This window comes from Myxocyprinus asiaticus, chromosome 20 (assembly GCF_019703515.2).
Source record: "Myxocyprinus asiaticus isolate MX2 ecotype Aquarium Trade chromosome 20, UBuf_Myxa_2, whole genome shotgun sequence".
In the NCBI taxonomy this organism is placed as follows: domain Eukaryota; kingdom Metazoa; phylum Chordata; class Actinopteri; order Cypriniformes; family Catostomidae; genus Myxocyprinus; species Myxocyprinus asiaticus.
In genome coordinates this window covers 19,903,348-19,920,147 of record NC_059363.1, presented here as the reverse complement: position 1 = coordinate 19,920,147, position 16,800 = coordinate 19,903,348, and the positions used below count along the sequence as shown (strand labels likewise).

The window sequence follows — 16,800 nt, the reverse complement described above, 5'->3', positions numbered from 1 at the left end:
AACGGGGTTTAACAATCACTCAAAGAGAGAGAAAAAGAAGGAGGGGAGAGAATAATAGATCGACAAACAGGAAAAGAGACAGATAGGGAGAAACCAAGCAGAAGCCCAAAGTTTGGTAAAGCATAAGGCACAGTTAAATGCTAAAGACAAAGCCAACTCTGTCCACAAAGTGAGATTTGGCCTTAATCAAATGAATTTAGTCATAAGCATCTTTCCACTGATTGCTATAAGGTGCCACCAAGATCAGAATAGATGTAAATTCTCCTACCTGTCGAGATACAGCCAGCTGCAATGCCAGGTAGAAAACAGCCAGATGGTCAGTGGGGGACAGACTCTGTGACCTGAGACATAGAGTGCGTTTCATTAGTGTGTTTTCAGTCTGTAGTCCACTGAACACTAAACTCTCTTACATACAGCACAACCATTCCCATCGCCACGTATAATCTGCCTTTCATTTAACAGAACATAAAAACAACCTGAGTAAATTCTCAGAAGGTCAGTGGACAACAGGCCTTAATTTAGCTATGATATAAAGGTACCAAGAATAGATAGAGATAGGGAGAGAGAGAGAGAGACTTTAGACAGAGTCTGAAACTCACCTCTGGAAAGCACTCAGGGCTTTTTTCTGATACTCTTCCTGCATTCCTCGAAGAGATGCTGTTCAGACAAAGAGACAAAGTGAGAAGATGTAAGGAAAAGAGAAAGTGTAACCTGTAAAGTTTCAGATAGCTTAAACCTATAGAAGAAAGGTACAGAGTATTATTAAAGGGATTAAAGAGAGGGAATATAGTGTTATAGAAAAGGTTTAGAGTAGAGGCCTGTACTCCCGTGGGATCTGCAGGACCCAACGCAACAGAGTGTGGCACGGCACAACTTTTGATTGCTGAGTGTATTTATTGTTTAATTGTATACTTTTACAAATGTATTCATATTGTGCTTTTCATAATAAATATAAATATATTTATTTATTATATAATTTAAATTGCATTGAATTGAAATGTTTCTCTTTGGGTTTATACATTTAATATTACACCAGCATAAGAAAGATACATAGTCAACTATTGTGACAAAGTCTCTGACTTTCATGAGTTCTCTCTGAAGCAGGAAGCGGGAGCCGGGTGAACAATCCAGCGCTAGTTTTATTTTTACACTTTTCAGCATCAACCAAACAAACTGATTTTCAGCACAACATAAAATGAATGAGCGTCATGCGTCTCTCTCTCTTCCCTCCGGCAGCCTGGCCAACCTTTTTATACCCCTCCAACTCCCACTGAAACACAGAACAGCTGTTCAGAGATAATTTCCCACAGGTGTCAATCCTTACCGTTCTCCTTCTCCTGGCCTCGCTCTCCACAGACGTCGCTCGGCCCCACCCACATCACCACATACCCCCATCGCCCGACTCAGGCCGGGGAGCCACCCGGCCTGTGACTTACTCCCCCCCCCCCCAATTTCTTGAGAGGAAATCCGCCACAGCCATCTGTGCCCCCGGCCTGTGGACCACCTCGAACTTAAAAGGCTGGAGAGCTAGATACCAACAGGTGATCCATGCGTTGGCATCCTTCATGCGATGGAGCCATTGGAGCAGGGCGTGGTCCAAAGAGGAGGGTGAGGGCCCTTCCAAGCAGGTAGTATAGGAGGGTGAAGACCACCCATTTGATGGCTAGGCACTCCTTCTCAATCGTGCTGTACTTCATCTCTAGCACCAAAAGCTTCCGACTGATGTACAGCACGAGGCGCTCTTCCCCTTCCACTACCTGGGATAATACTGCCCCCCACCCCCTGTCCGACACATCCGTCTGCAATAAAAAAAAGGAGAGGGAAGTCAGGGGAATGCAATAACAGCCCACCGCAAAGTGCAGCTTTCACCAGCGTGAACGCCTGCTGACACGGCTCTGTCCACTGGACCAGATCTGGTGCCCCCTTTTTAGTGTGATCAGTCAGAGGGCTGGTGATGGCCAAATAATAGGCACAAACCTACAATAATAACCAGCCAGCCCCAGGAACTGTCTCACCTCCTTTTTGATCTTAGTTCTTGGCTGCAGGCTGCAATCGCTGCAGTTTTCTCAATTTGGGGCAGCACCTGCCCATGACCCAAGTGAAAGCCCAGATACCGTACTTCCATCCTCCCAATTGTGCACTTCTCAATGACCTCAGGACAGCCCTCAGATGCTACATATGCAGCGTACGGTCTGAGGATTTGGTTCATGAGCCACTGAAATGTAGCCGGGGCCCCGAACAAACCGAACGGAAGCATCATGAATTGGTGTAATCCGAATGGTGTAGAAAATGCTGTCTTTTCATGGGACGAGTTAAGGGGATCTGCCAATATCCCTTTGTTATATCCAGTGTTGAATAAAAGCGAGCCACGCCTAACCGATTGAGCAGTTCATTGGGTACGCATCAAATTTAGACACTGCATTGACTTTTCTATAATTCACACAGAACCAGACCACCAGCACCACCGCGATGGCCCAGTCACTGTGGGATTCTTCTATTACCCCCATATATAGCATGGCCTTTAATTCTTCACAAACCACTTCTTTTTGTGCTCAGGTTATCGGTAGGGACGACTGCGTACCACTACCCCTGGGATCGTTTCGATATGGTGCTCTATGAGATTCGTACGACCGGGAAGAGGCGAGAATGGAGAATTCTCTTTGCAACCTGGCAACCTCCGTGACTTGTGACGGTGAGAGGTGGTCTCCATAAGTGACCGGGGTGACTCAATTGGTGGCTTTTAAGTTCACCTCCAGTCCGAGCTCCTCCCTCTCCAGAACCACCATTGCCAAAGTCACGGGGACCGCCTCTCTCCATGGTTTTAGGAGATTGAGGTAGTAAATCTGACATGCTCCACCTCTATCCGTTCGTTGAACCTCATAATCGATTTCCCTGACTCGCCGTGTGACCTAAAAGGGCCCTTAACCGCTTGGCGAGTAATTTAGAGCTCGATGTGGGGAGTAATACAAGGACTTTATCTCCAGGTGCAAATTCCTGTAGCCGAGTACCCCTATTATACAGCCGGCTTTGACATTCTTGAGCCTGGAGCAAATTCTCCTGTGTTAATTGCCCCAGTGTATGGAGTTTTGCTCTCAGGTCAAGAACATATTGAATTTAATTTTGATGTTTGAAGGTCCTTCCTCCCAATTTTTCCATAGGACTTCGAGCACACCACGCGGTCGACGCCCATACAATTAAAATGAGGAAAACCCAGTGGAGGCTTGCGGGACCTCTCGTACTGCAAATAACAGGGGACTGAGCCACTTGTCCCAATTTTGAGCATCTTCGTGCAAAAACTTAGGAATCATAGTGTAACACTTCACAGCAGAAGGGAAGGAGAACACAGGGAAGCGGGTTTTCCAGGCTCAGTAAAACTTTTAACCGGCCACTTCAATGCTTTACAACTTCACAAACTCATCAGCTTCACAGGCACGTAGTTACTTAGACACATCAGCTTCACAAACACAACAGATTAAACCCAACAGCTTCAGGAGCACCGTGGCCTTCCTTGTGTCAGACTCTCTCTCTCTCTCTCTCTCTCTCTCTCTCTCTGCTGGTCGCGTGGCTGCGTATATGCCGCTCTCCTCATGCTCACTGGAATTAGAGACAGATGTTAAACATAATCTAGCTCAGGTGCAAGCGCCCTTAATGCTTTCTCTCTCTCCAAATGGACGCTTGACCACACCCCTGCTACCACATATCCCCACCGCCTGACTCAGGCCGGGGACACATCCGGCCTGTCTACCACTCCCCCCCATTCTGGAAAGGAAGTCAGCGACAGCCATCTGCGCTCCCGGTCTGTGGACCACCTTGAACTTAAACGGCTGAAGAGCCAGATACCAACGGGTGATCCGCGCGTTGGTATCTTTCATGCAGTGGAACCATTGGAGTGGGGTGTGTTCTGAGCAGAGGGTGAAGGCCCACCCCAACAGGTAGTACCGGAGAGTGAGGACCGCCCACTTGATGGCAAGACACTCCTTTTCGACGGTGCTGTACTTAGTCTCCCTCAGTGAGAGCTTGCGGCTAATGTACAGCACCGGGACCTCCTCCCCCCCACCACCTGTGAGAGTTCGGCCCCCAGCCCTCTGTCTGAAGCATTCGTCTGCAAGACAAAAGGGAGAGAGAAATCGGGTGAATGTAAAAGCGGCCCCCCGCAAAGTGCAGCTTTAACCTGCGTGAACAACTGTTGACACTGCTCCGTCCAATGGACCGGGTCTGGAGCTCCCTTTTTAGTGAGATCAGTCAGCGGGCTGGTGACATCTGAATAATTAGGCAAGAATCTCCTATAATAGCCAGCCAGCCCCAGGAACTGTCTCATCCCCTTTTTGGTCTTGGGCCTCGGGCAGGTCACAATTGCCACTGTCTTGTCAATTTGGGGACGCACCTGCCCATGGCCCAAGTGGAACCCCAGATTCCGTACCTCCACCCGCCCAATCGTGCACTTCTTGGGGTTTGCTGCGAGTCCCTCTTGTCGCAGCGATCTCAGAACCGCCCTCAGATGCTGCATGTGCCGCTGCCAATCATTGCTGTAAATGATGATGTCATCTAAATAGGCAGCAGCGTAAGCTGAATGCGGTCTGAGGATTCGGTCCATGAGATGCTGAAACTTAGCCGGGGCTCCAAACAAACCGAATGGAAGCATCATATATTGGTGTGATCCAAACCGTGTGGAGAAGGCTGTTTTTTCACAGGAAATTGGTGTCAAGGGGATCTACCAATAACCCTTTGTCAAATCCAGTGTCGAATAAAATCGAGCAGTGCCTAACCGATCGAGCAACTCATCAACGTGAGGCATTGGGTACGCGTCAAATTTAGACACCACATTGACTTTTCTATAATCCACACAGAACCGGACAGACCCGTTGCTCTTAGGAACTAGAACAACTGGGCTGGACCAATCGCTGTGGGATTCCTCTATTACCCCCATATCAAGCATTGCATCCAATTCTTCCCAGACAATTTTCTTTTTGTGCTCGGGCAATCAGTAGGGACGGCTACCTACCACCACCCCTGGCTCGGCCTCGATGTGGTGCTGGATGAGGTTTGTATGACCCAGTAGAGGGGAAAACACTTCTGCAAACTCCTGTTGCAATCTGGCAACCTCTGCAAGCTGATACGGTGAGAGGTGGTCTCCGCAAGTGACCGGGGTGAAATGATTGTGTTTTGTATTCACATCCGGCCCGAGCTCCGCCCTCTCCGGAACTACCATAGCCAACATCACAGGGACCACCTCCCTCCACAATTTCAGGAGGTTAAGGTGATATATTGACGTGCGCCCCCTCTATCGGTTCACTTTACCTCATAATCAAGATCCCCCACTCGTCTTGTGACCTCAAAGGGTCCTTGCCACTTGGCGAATAATTTGGAGCTTGATGTGGGGAGTAATACGAGTACCTTATCTCCCAGTGCAAATTCTCGTAGCCGAGTTCCCCTGTCATACATTCGGCTCTGTCGTTCTTGAGCTTGGAGCAAATTCTCTTGTGTTAGTTGCCCCAAGGTGTGGAGTTTTGCTCTAAGGTCAAGAACGTATTGAATTTCATTCTTACTGTCTGAAGGTCCCTCCTCGCAGGAACGGGCTCTGGGGAGAGAGAAGAGGGGAGGGGGAAGAGAACAGGGAAAACATAGAGGGAGGGGAGAGAGAGTGGGAGGGCTCTTCCGCCCTAGGGTACAGCGTCATCTGTTCCTCTGCCAATTGGACTGCTTCCTCCAGCGACGCCGGGCGGTGACACTGGACCCATTCTGCCATCCTCTCCGATAGTTGACGGATCAGCTGCTCAAGTGCCACCTGGTCGATAATTCCCTCGACGCCATGGTCCCCTGCCAGCAGCCATTTTCGGCAGGCGTCTCTAAGTCATTGGGAGAAGGCAAACAGGCGGCCGGACTTTTCAAATTCCATGGACTGGAAGAGCTGCCGGTACTGTTCTGGACTTTTGCCAACCCATTGCAGTATGGCCTTCTTTAGGTCACTGTAGTCCAGGAGCCACCGGCAGTTGTTGGGCTGCAAGTTGGGGCTCCCCGGACAACAAAGGAATGAATTGAGCTTGCGGCCAGCCCCATATCTCAGCAGTCCGGTCAAAGAGGTCCAGGAAGGCTTCTGGGTCATCCTTCGCCCCCATCTTCATGAGCATGGCCGGGGGCATGGGGCTACTGTTGTCCGGGGTCACAGCTGGGGCTTTCACCTGACTTAGGAGGCTCCGGATTGCCTGCTGGTCCTCTGCCTGAGCTCTGAGGATTTCGTGGAACCGATGATCATGGTCCTGTCGGAGCTCAAGCAGGGCCTGTTGGTGGGAGTGGTGAAGGCTGGCGAGGGGCTTGAGGACCTCGGCCAATGGTGAGGACTCCATGAGGTGTACCGTCTTTGATCTTGATCCTGGGTTGCGGCACCAGTGTAACACAACTTCACAGCAAAAGGGAAGGAGAACACAGGGAAGCAGGTTTTCCAGGCTCAGGTAAGACTTTTAATTGGCCACTTCAATGCTTTACAACTTCACAATCTCATCAGCTTCACAGGCACGTAGTTACTTAGACACATCAGCTTCACAAACACAACAGATTAAACGCAACAGCTTCAGGAGCAATGTGGCCTTCCTTGTGCCAGACTCTCTCTCTCTCTCTGCTGGTCACGTGGCTACTTATATGCTGCTGTCCCCATGCTCACTGAAATTAGAGACAGGCGTTAAACATAATCTAGCTCAGGTGCCCTTACCGCTTTCTCTCTCCGGACTGATGCTTGACCACGACCACACCTCCACTGCCACACATATTCTTTAGTGTCTGATTAAACCATTTGACTAAACCATCCATTTGGGGGTGGTAAACGCTGATCCAAATCGACTTAATCCCCAATAGCTCGTACAGTTCGCGTAGTGTACGTGACATAAACATCGTGCCCTGATCAGTGAGGATTTCTTTCGGAATCCCCATTTGGAAGGTTACTCTAAAGGGTGCCTCCGCAACATTACGTGCTGAGATCACGCAGAGGCACTGCTTCTGGATATCGCGTTGCGTAGACCACCAGAACCAAAATAAAGCGATGCCCACGTGCCGTCTGCTCTAATGGCCCGATGAGGTACATGCCAATTCTTTCGAACGGGACCTCGATCAATGGAAGAGGGCGCAATGGCGCTCTTGGGGTTGCCGGAAGATTCACCAGCTGACATTCACGGCATGCCGCACACCACCTGCGAACATCCCCGTGAATGCCAGGCCAATAGAAACGGGCCACTAGACAGTTTATTGTTTTTTCTTGCCCTAAGTGACATGCCACTAGATTATGATGAGCCGTCTGGAATAGCATTTCCCGATGGCTCTTCAGTATTAACAGTTGGGTTCTATCCTCTTTGTCTGAGCATCCTGTGTCACTCGATACAACTGATCCTTAATAACAGAAAAATGAGAGTGCAATGTCTGGCTGGAAGCATTGACCATCAATCACTTTAATTGGTCAAAGGCGTGCCTAAGGGTCTCGTCTCGTGTCTGCTCCAGAAGGAAATCTCCTGCAGGGAATCCTCTAAGGGCAGGGGAAGCTGATGTGGAGCTGACGTAGACGGCCCCGGCACTGCCTCCCCAGCCAGAGAATCACACCCCGCACACCGATACACTTTGTTACAGGACCCATCCACACAAATTCCCCTCAATAAAGTTGTAAATTCCAGCCAATTTGTAGCCAAAATTAGTGGATGGGTGAGGCAGGGAGTAACTGCCGCCTCTATTCTATACTTTTGCCCTTTGAACTGAATAGTGATGGGCAATAAGGGGCAATCGTGAATATTCCCATGCACACACCTTACCTTCACCCGCTGGCTTGTGTCCAAAGCCTTGGATTAAACCAAGCTTTGGTGAATGGAGGTTTGATTACAACCTGAATTCACCAAGGCTTGATATGTACCCCCCTTAATACTCACAGGTATCCGGTGCGCTCCTGCTCGATCGATGTCTCCACCTCCATCGTGTGGCATCGGTCCTGGAAATGCCTAGGTTCCCCGCAGCTCCAGCAGACCAGCCCAGACTTCATGGCCACACCCACAGTAGCAGATTCACCAGCCTGATGGGGTGAGCAGAGGGGGTTAGGGGAAACTGGCGTGATGAACAGCCCACGGGACCGGGGAACTGGTTTTGGGGTAAGAATTCCCCGTTTCTGGGGAACAGGAACAGGATGAGGGGAAGGAGAGGGGGAGGGAGAAGAGAGTGAGGAAGAGAATGAGAGAGAAGAAGAGGGTTCGCTGGCCCACAAATATGCCACCATATGGTCCTCAGCCAGCTGGATCGCCCCATCCAGCAACACCGATACTGGACACACTCCGTTGTCCCTTTCGGTAGCCAGGCGATGAACTGCTCCAGTACCACCAGATCGAGTAGCTCCTTGGCGTCACTATATTCAGCCAGCATCCACCTTCAGCAGGCGTCATGGAGCTGTTGGGAGAAGGTCCTCGTACACCAGGAGGTTGCTGACCCAGTCAGCAGTGGCAGTAGGCGGACCGCCCATTGGGAGTTCGTCCACTTCCACGCCTCGGACGTCCGCTCAAACAGCTCGATGCAAGCCTCCGGGTCATCTTGCGGTCCCATCTTAACGAGCGTGGCCGTAGTCGTGGCCTGGAATCACTGCTCCTGTTCCCTGCGTAGCTCAAGCAGGGCTTGATGTTGAGCCTGGTGGATGCCGGCGAGGGTCTTGAAGATTTTGGCCAGTGGCGAGGACTCCATGATGACGTATCCTTCCTCCAAACAATCCTGGGTTTCAGCAACACTGTGACAAAGTCTCTGACTTTCTTGAGTTCTCTCTGAAGGAGGAAGCGGGAGCCGGGTGAACAATCCAATGCGACTTTTATTTTTACACTTTTCAGCGTCAACCAAACAAACTGCTTTTCAGCACAACATAAAATGAATGAGCACACAGTCAGTGTTGTGCTTCTCTCTTCCCTCAGGCAGTCTGGACACCCTTTTTATCCCCCTCCAGCTCTCACTGAAACACAGAACAGCTGTTAGAGATAAATTCCCACAGGTGTCAATCTGTACCGTTCTCCTTCTCCCGGCCTCGCTCTCCACAGACGTCGCTCGGCCCCTCCCACATCACTACAACTACATAATAAGTAGCCTAAATATATTCCAGATAATATTTACATTTCTTTTGGCTTAAGGACAGTGGCAATATACAAGGCAATTATTTAATTTTGCAAACAAGAAGTAAATGTAATATAAATGTAATGTTTACTACTTTTCTTACAGTACAGAGGGGGTCCCTCGCAAGGGGGTCATCAAATTTGGGGGTCCTTCGCTTCAAAAACTTGGAAAACCCCTGCCTTAGTGCTATCTGTTAATGCTTCATTAAAGAAAGGTACAAACAAAACTTTATACCAACCACAGGTAAATAAGATATTTGGCAATGTTAGAGTGTTAATGAAACGTGTCTCTCTCTCTCAGAAGAAGAGCACAGAAGGATTATAGAGTGGGTTTAAAGTGTGTTATAGAAGGTAAAGAAAGGGCTTAGACTGTGTTATAGATGGGAGAGAAAGGGTATAAAACATTACAAAGGGATTATAGAGTGGGTTTAGAATGTGTTACAGAAGGTAAATAAATGATTCAGGATGTGTTATCGAGGGAAGGTAAAGGGGTTCGAGTGTGTTATAGAGTGTTGATCAATGGTATAGAGGATTACAAAGGGATTATAGAGAGGTTATGGAGTGTATTAAAGAGGATCAGGAAAGGATATTGAGTATTATAAGGTTATTAGCAGTGTCCTGCAGCAGATATACTCACCGTCTGTGGCTTTCAGACTGTAGACCAGACCGATAGCCAGATACCCTTTAGCCCTGAATTCAGCTGCCTTCTCACCCATATCAATCACTATTTTAGCAAAGTGCTCACCCTCTTCCAGCTGAAACACAAAAATACACATTTCATGTCCTGTTCATCACCACCTCACTGATCATAAATGGTCTGACAGTAGTGGATTTACAGAGTCGTAAACAGGTCAGTGTCAATTCTCTGATTAAGCCTGCACATATTTCCCATGATTCCTGCTTCATTACCCAATGCAGGTTTCCAATACACAGCTTGACAGCCAGCAGAGGAATAGTGGGATCGTCCGGCTTCAGTCTCATACATTCCTTCAGCACCTTCACTGCTCGAGCCGACTATATATATACACACACACACACGCACACACACACACACACACACAAGTGAATCTTTACAGGAAATACATCCTGATGGGCAGGATGTTCGATTAGTTGACTAACAGCCCAACAACAGACAAGCAGAGGTGCTTTAAACTATGTTTAACAGAATTTAAATGGAATTATAAGTCAATTATTGTCAGATTTTAAATTATCTGTTGTGAGCAACATTCCCACTATAATAAATATGCAAAACAAATAAAGATTATAGCTATTTAGTGTATTTATTTGTTGAATATCTGTCAGTTATCCTCTTGAATGGTCTGGATTCTCAGATTTTGTCAGTACTATTTTCTAACTGTTGGTCCACATACACATGCAGATTCAACATCTCACACCATGAGTATTGCATTTTTAAAACAACATGTCAAGTTAAAAATTGTGGGTTAAATTTTAAAAAAACATTTCAAGAATGCATTCTGTTCTATACTCTTGTACTCCGTCCAATTGTTTTGAAACACCAGAACGTGTCCTGGGTGAATGTCCCAAATATGAATCATGTTTGATTGGGATTGTGTGGATCCTAATTATTTAGGTCTTCCTTTAAACTGACTAGTTGACTGAAGCCCAAAGTATACTTTGGTTAGATGCGTGACACAATTCCATCATTTGCTCAGAGTGCTCAAGCACTGAACGTGCGGTCTGATTTTTTCTGAACTATGAGCATTACATGCACCTGGAATAATTTGCACTTCTTAGTGGGTCCACAAGGTGGTAACACTCACAATTGAGTCATTGATTTCACAAAGAAGTGGATGTGCATGTCAAGAGCGCATGTGTGAGGAGGTCAGGAGATACCTTCATTTGTATAACTCGAGTCTGAAGGACTATAAAGACATCTTTATAGGTCTAAACTCAGGAGAGAAATAGTCCAGCATCTCATAGAAGGCATAGTGCGCATTGGGTTTTCTAATCATTTAGAAAACCCAATGACTCATTGATTTTGAAAAGTGTCATTTTGCACATCTCTAGTGGACACACAGGGGGGCGAACATTGAAAACTGACCTTCCCAGCAGCCATCAGAGAGAGAGCGAGCTGGAACCAGAGATGGAACTCTTCAAAGGCGAACTTCATGGCCCTCTCGAGACACTGAGAGGGGACATTAAAATGAACTCAGATAAGAACTGAAACAATCACTGTGAAGAGCCACCATAAACACACATACAACGGTCAAACACAGCGCCACACTCTGTCTCCTGTTGAAGATTAGCCATAGTTTCACAGGGTTTCCAGCACATCTCTGAGGCATTAGAGTTATTCACACCAGCAGCTTAGCAGAAAGTATTTCATTGAACAATTAAATCTATCTAGCAAACAACCACACAAACCCACACACACAAACACAACCCTGCAGAGGGCATGCACATTAAATATGACAGGCTCTTGGGGCCCTGTGCTTGCACATCCACAAAATCTGAATTTAAGACACAGCAGAAAGGCCAACATTACAGCATGATCAACAGATGCTCAGTAGAGAGAAAAATCTGCCCAGGTACACTAATTAAAACATCACACTAAAAACCACACGTCAAATTTTTGACATGTAATCTTCTGCTGTAATACGGAATCTGGGTTAGTTCTTCGGTTAGAGTCTACAATGCAGTTCTAGTCTTGCTGCCACAGCAACCACACCAGGAGGTATGAGTGGTGCTGCTGAGGGAGTATTCCTGTATGTTCCCATGGCGACGAGCGTGGGCGGGATCTCACCTCTGAGAGCATCTCGTACTGTCCACGTCGGCCGAGCGCAATGGTCAACAGGTCGTACACCAGCGAGGCGCTCTGCAGACTGATGATTCGGTCGTTATTGTGCTCAGGGATTCTGCTTAATACTGCATCTCTGTTGGCCTTTGATAGATGCACACAAATTACTACACACAAATCATGACAGAAAAAATTACATCACTCTCAGATAGAATATAAACAAATAACAGAGTGCATGCAGATTAGATATTTGTTTTCAGTGACTTGAGGCATCTTTTGATAGCCATGTTAACCTGCTCTGTGCCTGCTCAGCCCCTACCATCAAAGGCAGTTCTGATGCTGCTTTGGTTTTGTGTAAATGAAATGGAGCAGCATTAAAATTAGTTGTTGTCACGATAGAGCATATATTTAGTAATTTAATTCCATATTTAAAAGTATAATTTCATATTTTAATTCAATTCACATTTCTATATTTATACTAGAGGTCGACCGATTGTGGATTTTGCCGATACGATAACTAAGATGGGGGAAAAGGCAGATGCCGTTTAATCGACCAATAGTTTTTTAAAGACTTAGCCTATAGAACTATAAAAAAATTCTTAGTCTTTCCGTACAATGAAGGGTACAGACACTGAGGCTCCAAAATGAATAAAATCCCAAAAGCAAATTATTGCGCAACCAAAATTTCAATAATAACCAGAAAAATTCAGATTTGGTACATAATGCAGAACTTTCAACAATAAACAATCCCGCAATATGCCTGGGATTCTTATTTTGAAATTAAAGAGATTTGGTTGTATTACAATGATCTAAAGTATATGTAAGAGGCTTTTTATAGCCTTTATATTCACCAGATGAACAGTTTTGTATAGTTTTTGCAAATATAGTTTTGTATACACTGGCGGCCAAAAGTTTGGAATAATGTACAGGTTTTGCTGTTTCGGAAGGAAATTGGTACTTTAATTCACCAAAGTGGCATTCTACTGATCACAAAGTATAGTCAGGATATTACTGATGTAAAAAACAGCACCATCACTATTTTAAAAAAGTCATTTTTGATCAAATCTAGACAGGCCCCATTTCCAGCAGCCATCACTCCAACACCTTATCCTTGAGTAATCATGCTAAATTGCTAATTTGGTACTAGAAAATCACTTGCCATTATATCAAACACAGCTGAAAGCTATTTGGTTCATTAAATGAAGCTTAACATTGTCTTTGTGTTTGTTTTTGAGTTGCCACAGTATGCAATAGACTGGCATGTATTAAGGTCAATATTAGGTCATAAATGGCAAAAAAATTGTTTGAGGAATGAAAGCTATACAATGCTTGAAATTGCCAAAAAACTGCAGATTTCATACAAAGGTGTGCACTACTGTCTTCAAAGACAAAGGACAACTGGCTCTAACAAGGACAGAAAGAGATGTGGAAGGCCAGATGTACAACTAAACAAGAGGATAAGTACATCAGAGTGTCTAGTTTGAGAAATAGACGCCTCACATGTCCTCAACTGACAGCTTCATTGAATTCTACCCGCTCAACACCAGTTTCATGTATAACAGTAAAGAGAAGACTCAGGGGTGCAGGCCTTATGGGAAGAATTGCAACGAAAAAGCCACTTGTGAAACCGAAAAACAAAAAGACAAGGTTAGAGTGGGTGAAGAAACACAGACATTGGACAACAGATAACTGGAAAAGAGTGTTATGGATCTTAACCCCATTGAGTTTTGGTGGGATCAGCTAGACTGTAAGGTGCGTGAGAAGTGCCTGACAAGACAGCCACATCTATGGCAAGTGCTAAAGGACGCGTGGGGTGAAATGTCACCTGAATATCTGGACAATCTGACAGCTGGAATGCCAAGGATCTGCAAAGCTGTCATTGCTGCACATGGAGGATTTTTTGATGAGAACTCTTTGAAGTAGTTTAAGAAGTTCTGAACATTTTTTTCAAATTGTAATAGTAATTTTTCACGTTATTAATGTCCTGACTATACATTGTGATCAGTTGAATGCCACTTTGGTGAATAAAAGTACGCATTTCTTCCCATCATTTTTTTATTTTTTTTATTTCTGGCACTGCTCTGAACTGTGGCATAGTTTAACAGTGAGAAAAGGACCTCAGTTTAAAGAAAACTAAAGAAAAGACCAAATGGAACTATTGACTTACAGCTAAAGACATCTCATATTCACCTGCTTTCAACTATGCTGCCTCAGACCAAACTTGTGTCATTTACACAAATACTGTGCCAGTGATATAAACATAGAAGTTCAGAGAGTTACAGTTTTACTGTTACTCACCATAGATTCACTGATTAATAACAGGAGTAAGGCCTCCTCTGTGTTCTCCTGTGGACAAAACAAACTACAGATGGAGAGAGAGAGGACATCATTAATTTTTCAATTAACTGTATCACATCACAAATGACAAATTTCCATGATTTTTCCCATGTGAGGAAAGTAGAACCTTGAAGTGTTTAACTCTGTTTACACCTAGTATTAATAAAGTTTCGGGTGAGCCGATCAAAAGTGGTCAGCTGACCGAGATCGCTGTTTAAACCTGGTATGAACATGAGTCTCAAATGTGTTTGCTATGGAGCACCTGTTGTTACCATAAGACAAAGGTATGCATTAGGCACGAGTATATATGCGTTAAAAGACAATGAATATGCAATGCATATGCAATGCACGTGTCCTGAAAAATTTACTATAATCTCCCAAATCAAAAAATCTTCCCCCCAAAAGTTCAGCATGTACTATATACAGTATATACCCCTTTCCAAATTTTCCAGTTGTACGATTGCCTTTCAAAACCGTACATAGTTCGCAGTTCAAAACCCTTGTTTTGCCACAATGACTGATGACCAGTGAAAAGGCAGTGCTTTGCTGTTTTCAGGGAGGCATCGGGGCATATTAGTGTTTGCACAACAAAGTAGTGGTCACATGCATTTCCGAATGTGGTTTGAATGATCCGATCACAAAATGTTTGGACTCATTTACACCTGTCTGTAGGACTGTCCATTGACAACAGATGTTAACACCAGGTGTGAACTGGGCCTTAGAGATACCAATGCACAGATGTGAAGACAAAGAGAGACAGAGACAACAGAGAGACAGAAGGAGACTGACAGAGGACAAAGGGGTGTGTCTTACTTCTCTCCTGAGTAGATACGTGGGCGGCGGCTGAGGGCGTAGTCCTTGGTGTGTGCGGTGTGTCTAAGCGGGTCGTCCAGGGGGGAGTGGTGAGGGGGGTCTTCCAGGGGGTTCCAGTAACTCTGTTCACACATGCCTCTCAGCAGGATTTCTGCAAGCTGCCTGGCAATAGTCTAAACAAATGTATTCATATATGGCTGTAACTTATGTAATTCTACCTTGAGATTCCATACTGCAAAGTTTTGGGAGTGACAACTACATATACAAGTGGGAGTGATGTGTTCACACAATAGGAGTCGTTTCCAAAATTATAATGAATGAGTGACATTCGTTATTCTACGGAACACAAAACTAGAAATTTTGAAGGGTATCCTGGTCCCTCTTATCAATACAAAGGCATTGGATAGTGATTCTGCTTTCAAGCTTCAAAAAGAATGCAAAAATACCATTGAATTTTCATTTTTGGGTGAACTATGCATTTAAGCACTGACAACCATTTTGAGCAGCAGTGTGCACATGGCTAGACATGTTCTATGAACACAAAGATACAAACACACACAGCTCACCATACGAAGGTTCTGAGTGGTCCTGGTCTCAACAGCTCTGAGAATCTCTCGGAAGCGGCCAACACCGCGGGTCAGGTTACTGCGGCAATAGGGAAATGAAGAGAAAAGAGATCCATTAATCACCTAAAGAGATTTGAAGAAATCTGATGGCTGACATCAACAAATGTCACATCAACTCCACTCTTTTTATCTTCTTTACATACACAAAAACAAACACACACACACACACACACACACACACACACAGCCTCAGGCCAGGTCAGAATTCCTCCTTGATTTAATGAGCTCTAGATAAAGCACTCAAACTAAATAGTCACTTATCAGTGGACAGGAAATTATTGGGGCCTGTAGGGCATTTCAACTACAGGGGTTCTCAATACAGTGCAATAAAGCAATAAGCCACAAGAGGCCACGTAACAACACTGTTAAGGACTTTGCGCACCAAAGGCGATGCAATTATGCGAGGCAAGTCTCTTTCAGTTCAGCTGCTGGATGAGTTGACTGGTATTATCATGTAATAGGGGTGATTAGAAAGATTTGAGTATAAAATAAAAATATTTATGGTTAAAACATGTTAGCATTTTGAACAATGCTGATTACATGCCACTGCCAGGCATTCTCTATATAAAGTACTTGTGTTAAGTACATTTGTTTAAAACCACACTGCGTGATGCACACACATACTGTATAATGACTGTTGTAACAGATGTTGTCAATTTGAACAATACTAAATGTATCTTATTGCATGTATTTCTACTTGTGTTATACATTCGCTCAAAACCCTGCATGTTAATAATTAAACGTGACACATTTATTCACTCCAAGACAATAAAACGCAAGCAATAAAACACATTTCTCATTCAGCAATACCCATCTTCAGTCTGACCTATTATTAGATACTTTAATACTTGCAAACAACTGCACAGCTGTTAATGACTATTAACAATTGCACAGAAATAACAAATTTGAGGAGACACCACCAAATGTTTGGTATACAAAGGCATTTTGATACAAAGATATATATATATATACAGTGCACTGCAAGTAACAGCAATACTATTAATATGATTAAAATTTGGCGAAGAAAAACACTTAAGATCATTAAAGTTGTTTATTAAAAAAGGTGATACAAAGGCAAATATGCTGTGAAATATGTTATATTAGAGATATAAGAGAACTCATGTAAGATTAAATGCAAAAGGCAAAAATT

General features: G+C 44.9%; 1 protein-coding gene across 7 annotated transcripts in view; it reads right to left on the bottom strand.

The window, feature by feature from the left end:
- Positions 1 to 16,800, bottom strand: part of LOC127411550 (tetratricopeptide repeat protein 7B-like) — an 89,710-nt gene that overhangs the window by 27,715 nt on the left and 45,195 nt on the right. For 6 of the 7 annotated variants that reach the window (XR_007892301.1, XM_051647221.1, XM_051647226.1 and 3 more), the window contains 9 exons: positions 15,591 to 15,669; positions 15,025 to 15,197; positions 14,173 to 14,236; positions 11,881 to 12,018; positions 11,179 to 11,262; positions 10,026 to 10,130; positions 9,754 to 9,871; positions 600 to 657; positions 269 to 341 (listed from right to left, as the gene is read on the bottom strand). Coding sequence is in view for 6 of the 7 variants with exons in the window: in XM_051647221.1 (XP_051503181.1) it covers positions 269 to 341; positions 600 to 657; positions 9,754 to 9,871; positions 10,026 to 10,130; positions 11,179 to 11,262; positions 11,881 to 12,018; positions 14,173 to 14,236; positions 15,025 to 15,197; positions 15,591 to 15,669 (892 nt within the window). In the remaining variant the exon portion in view is untranslated. The remainder of the gene's footprint in view (positions 1 to 268; positions 342 to 599; positions 658 to 9,753; positions 9,872 to 10,025; positions 10,131 to 11,178; positions 11,263 to 11,880; positions 12,019 to 14,172; positions 14,237 to 15,024; positions 15,198 to 15,590; positions 15,670 to 16,800) is intronic. The other variant, XM_051647222.1, reaches the window with a different exon arrangement.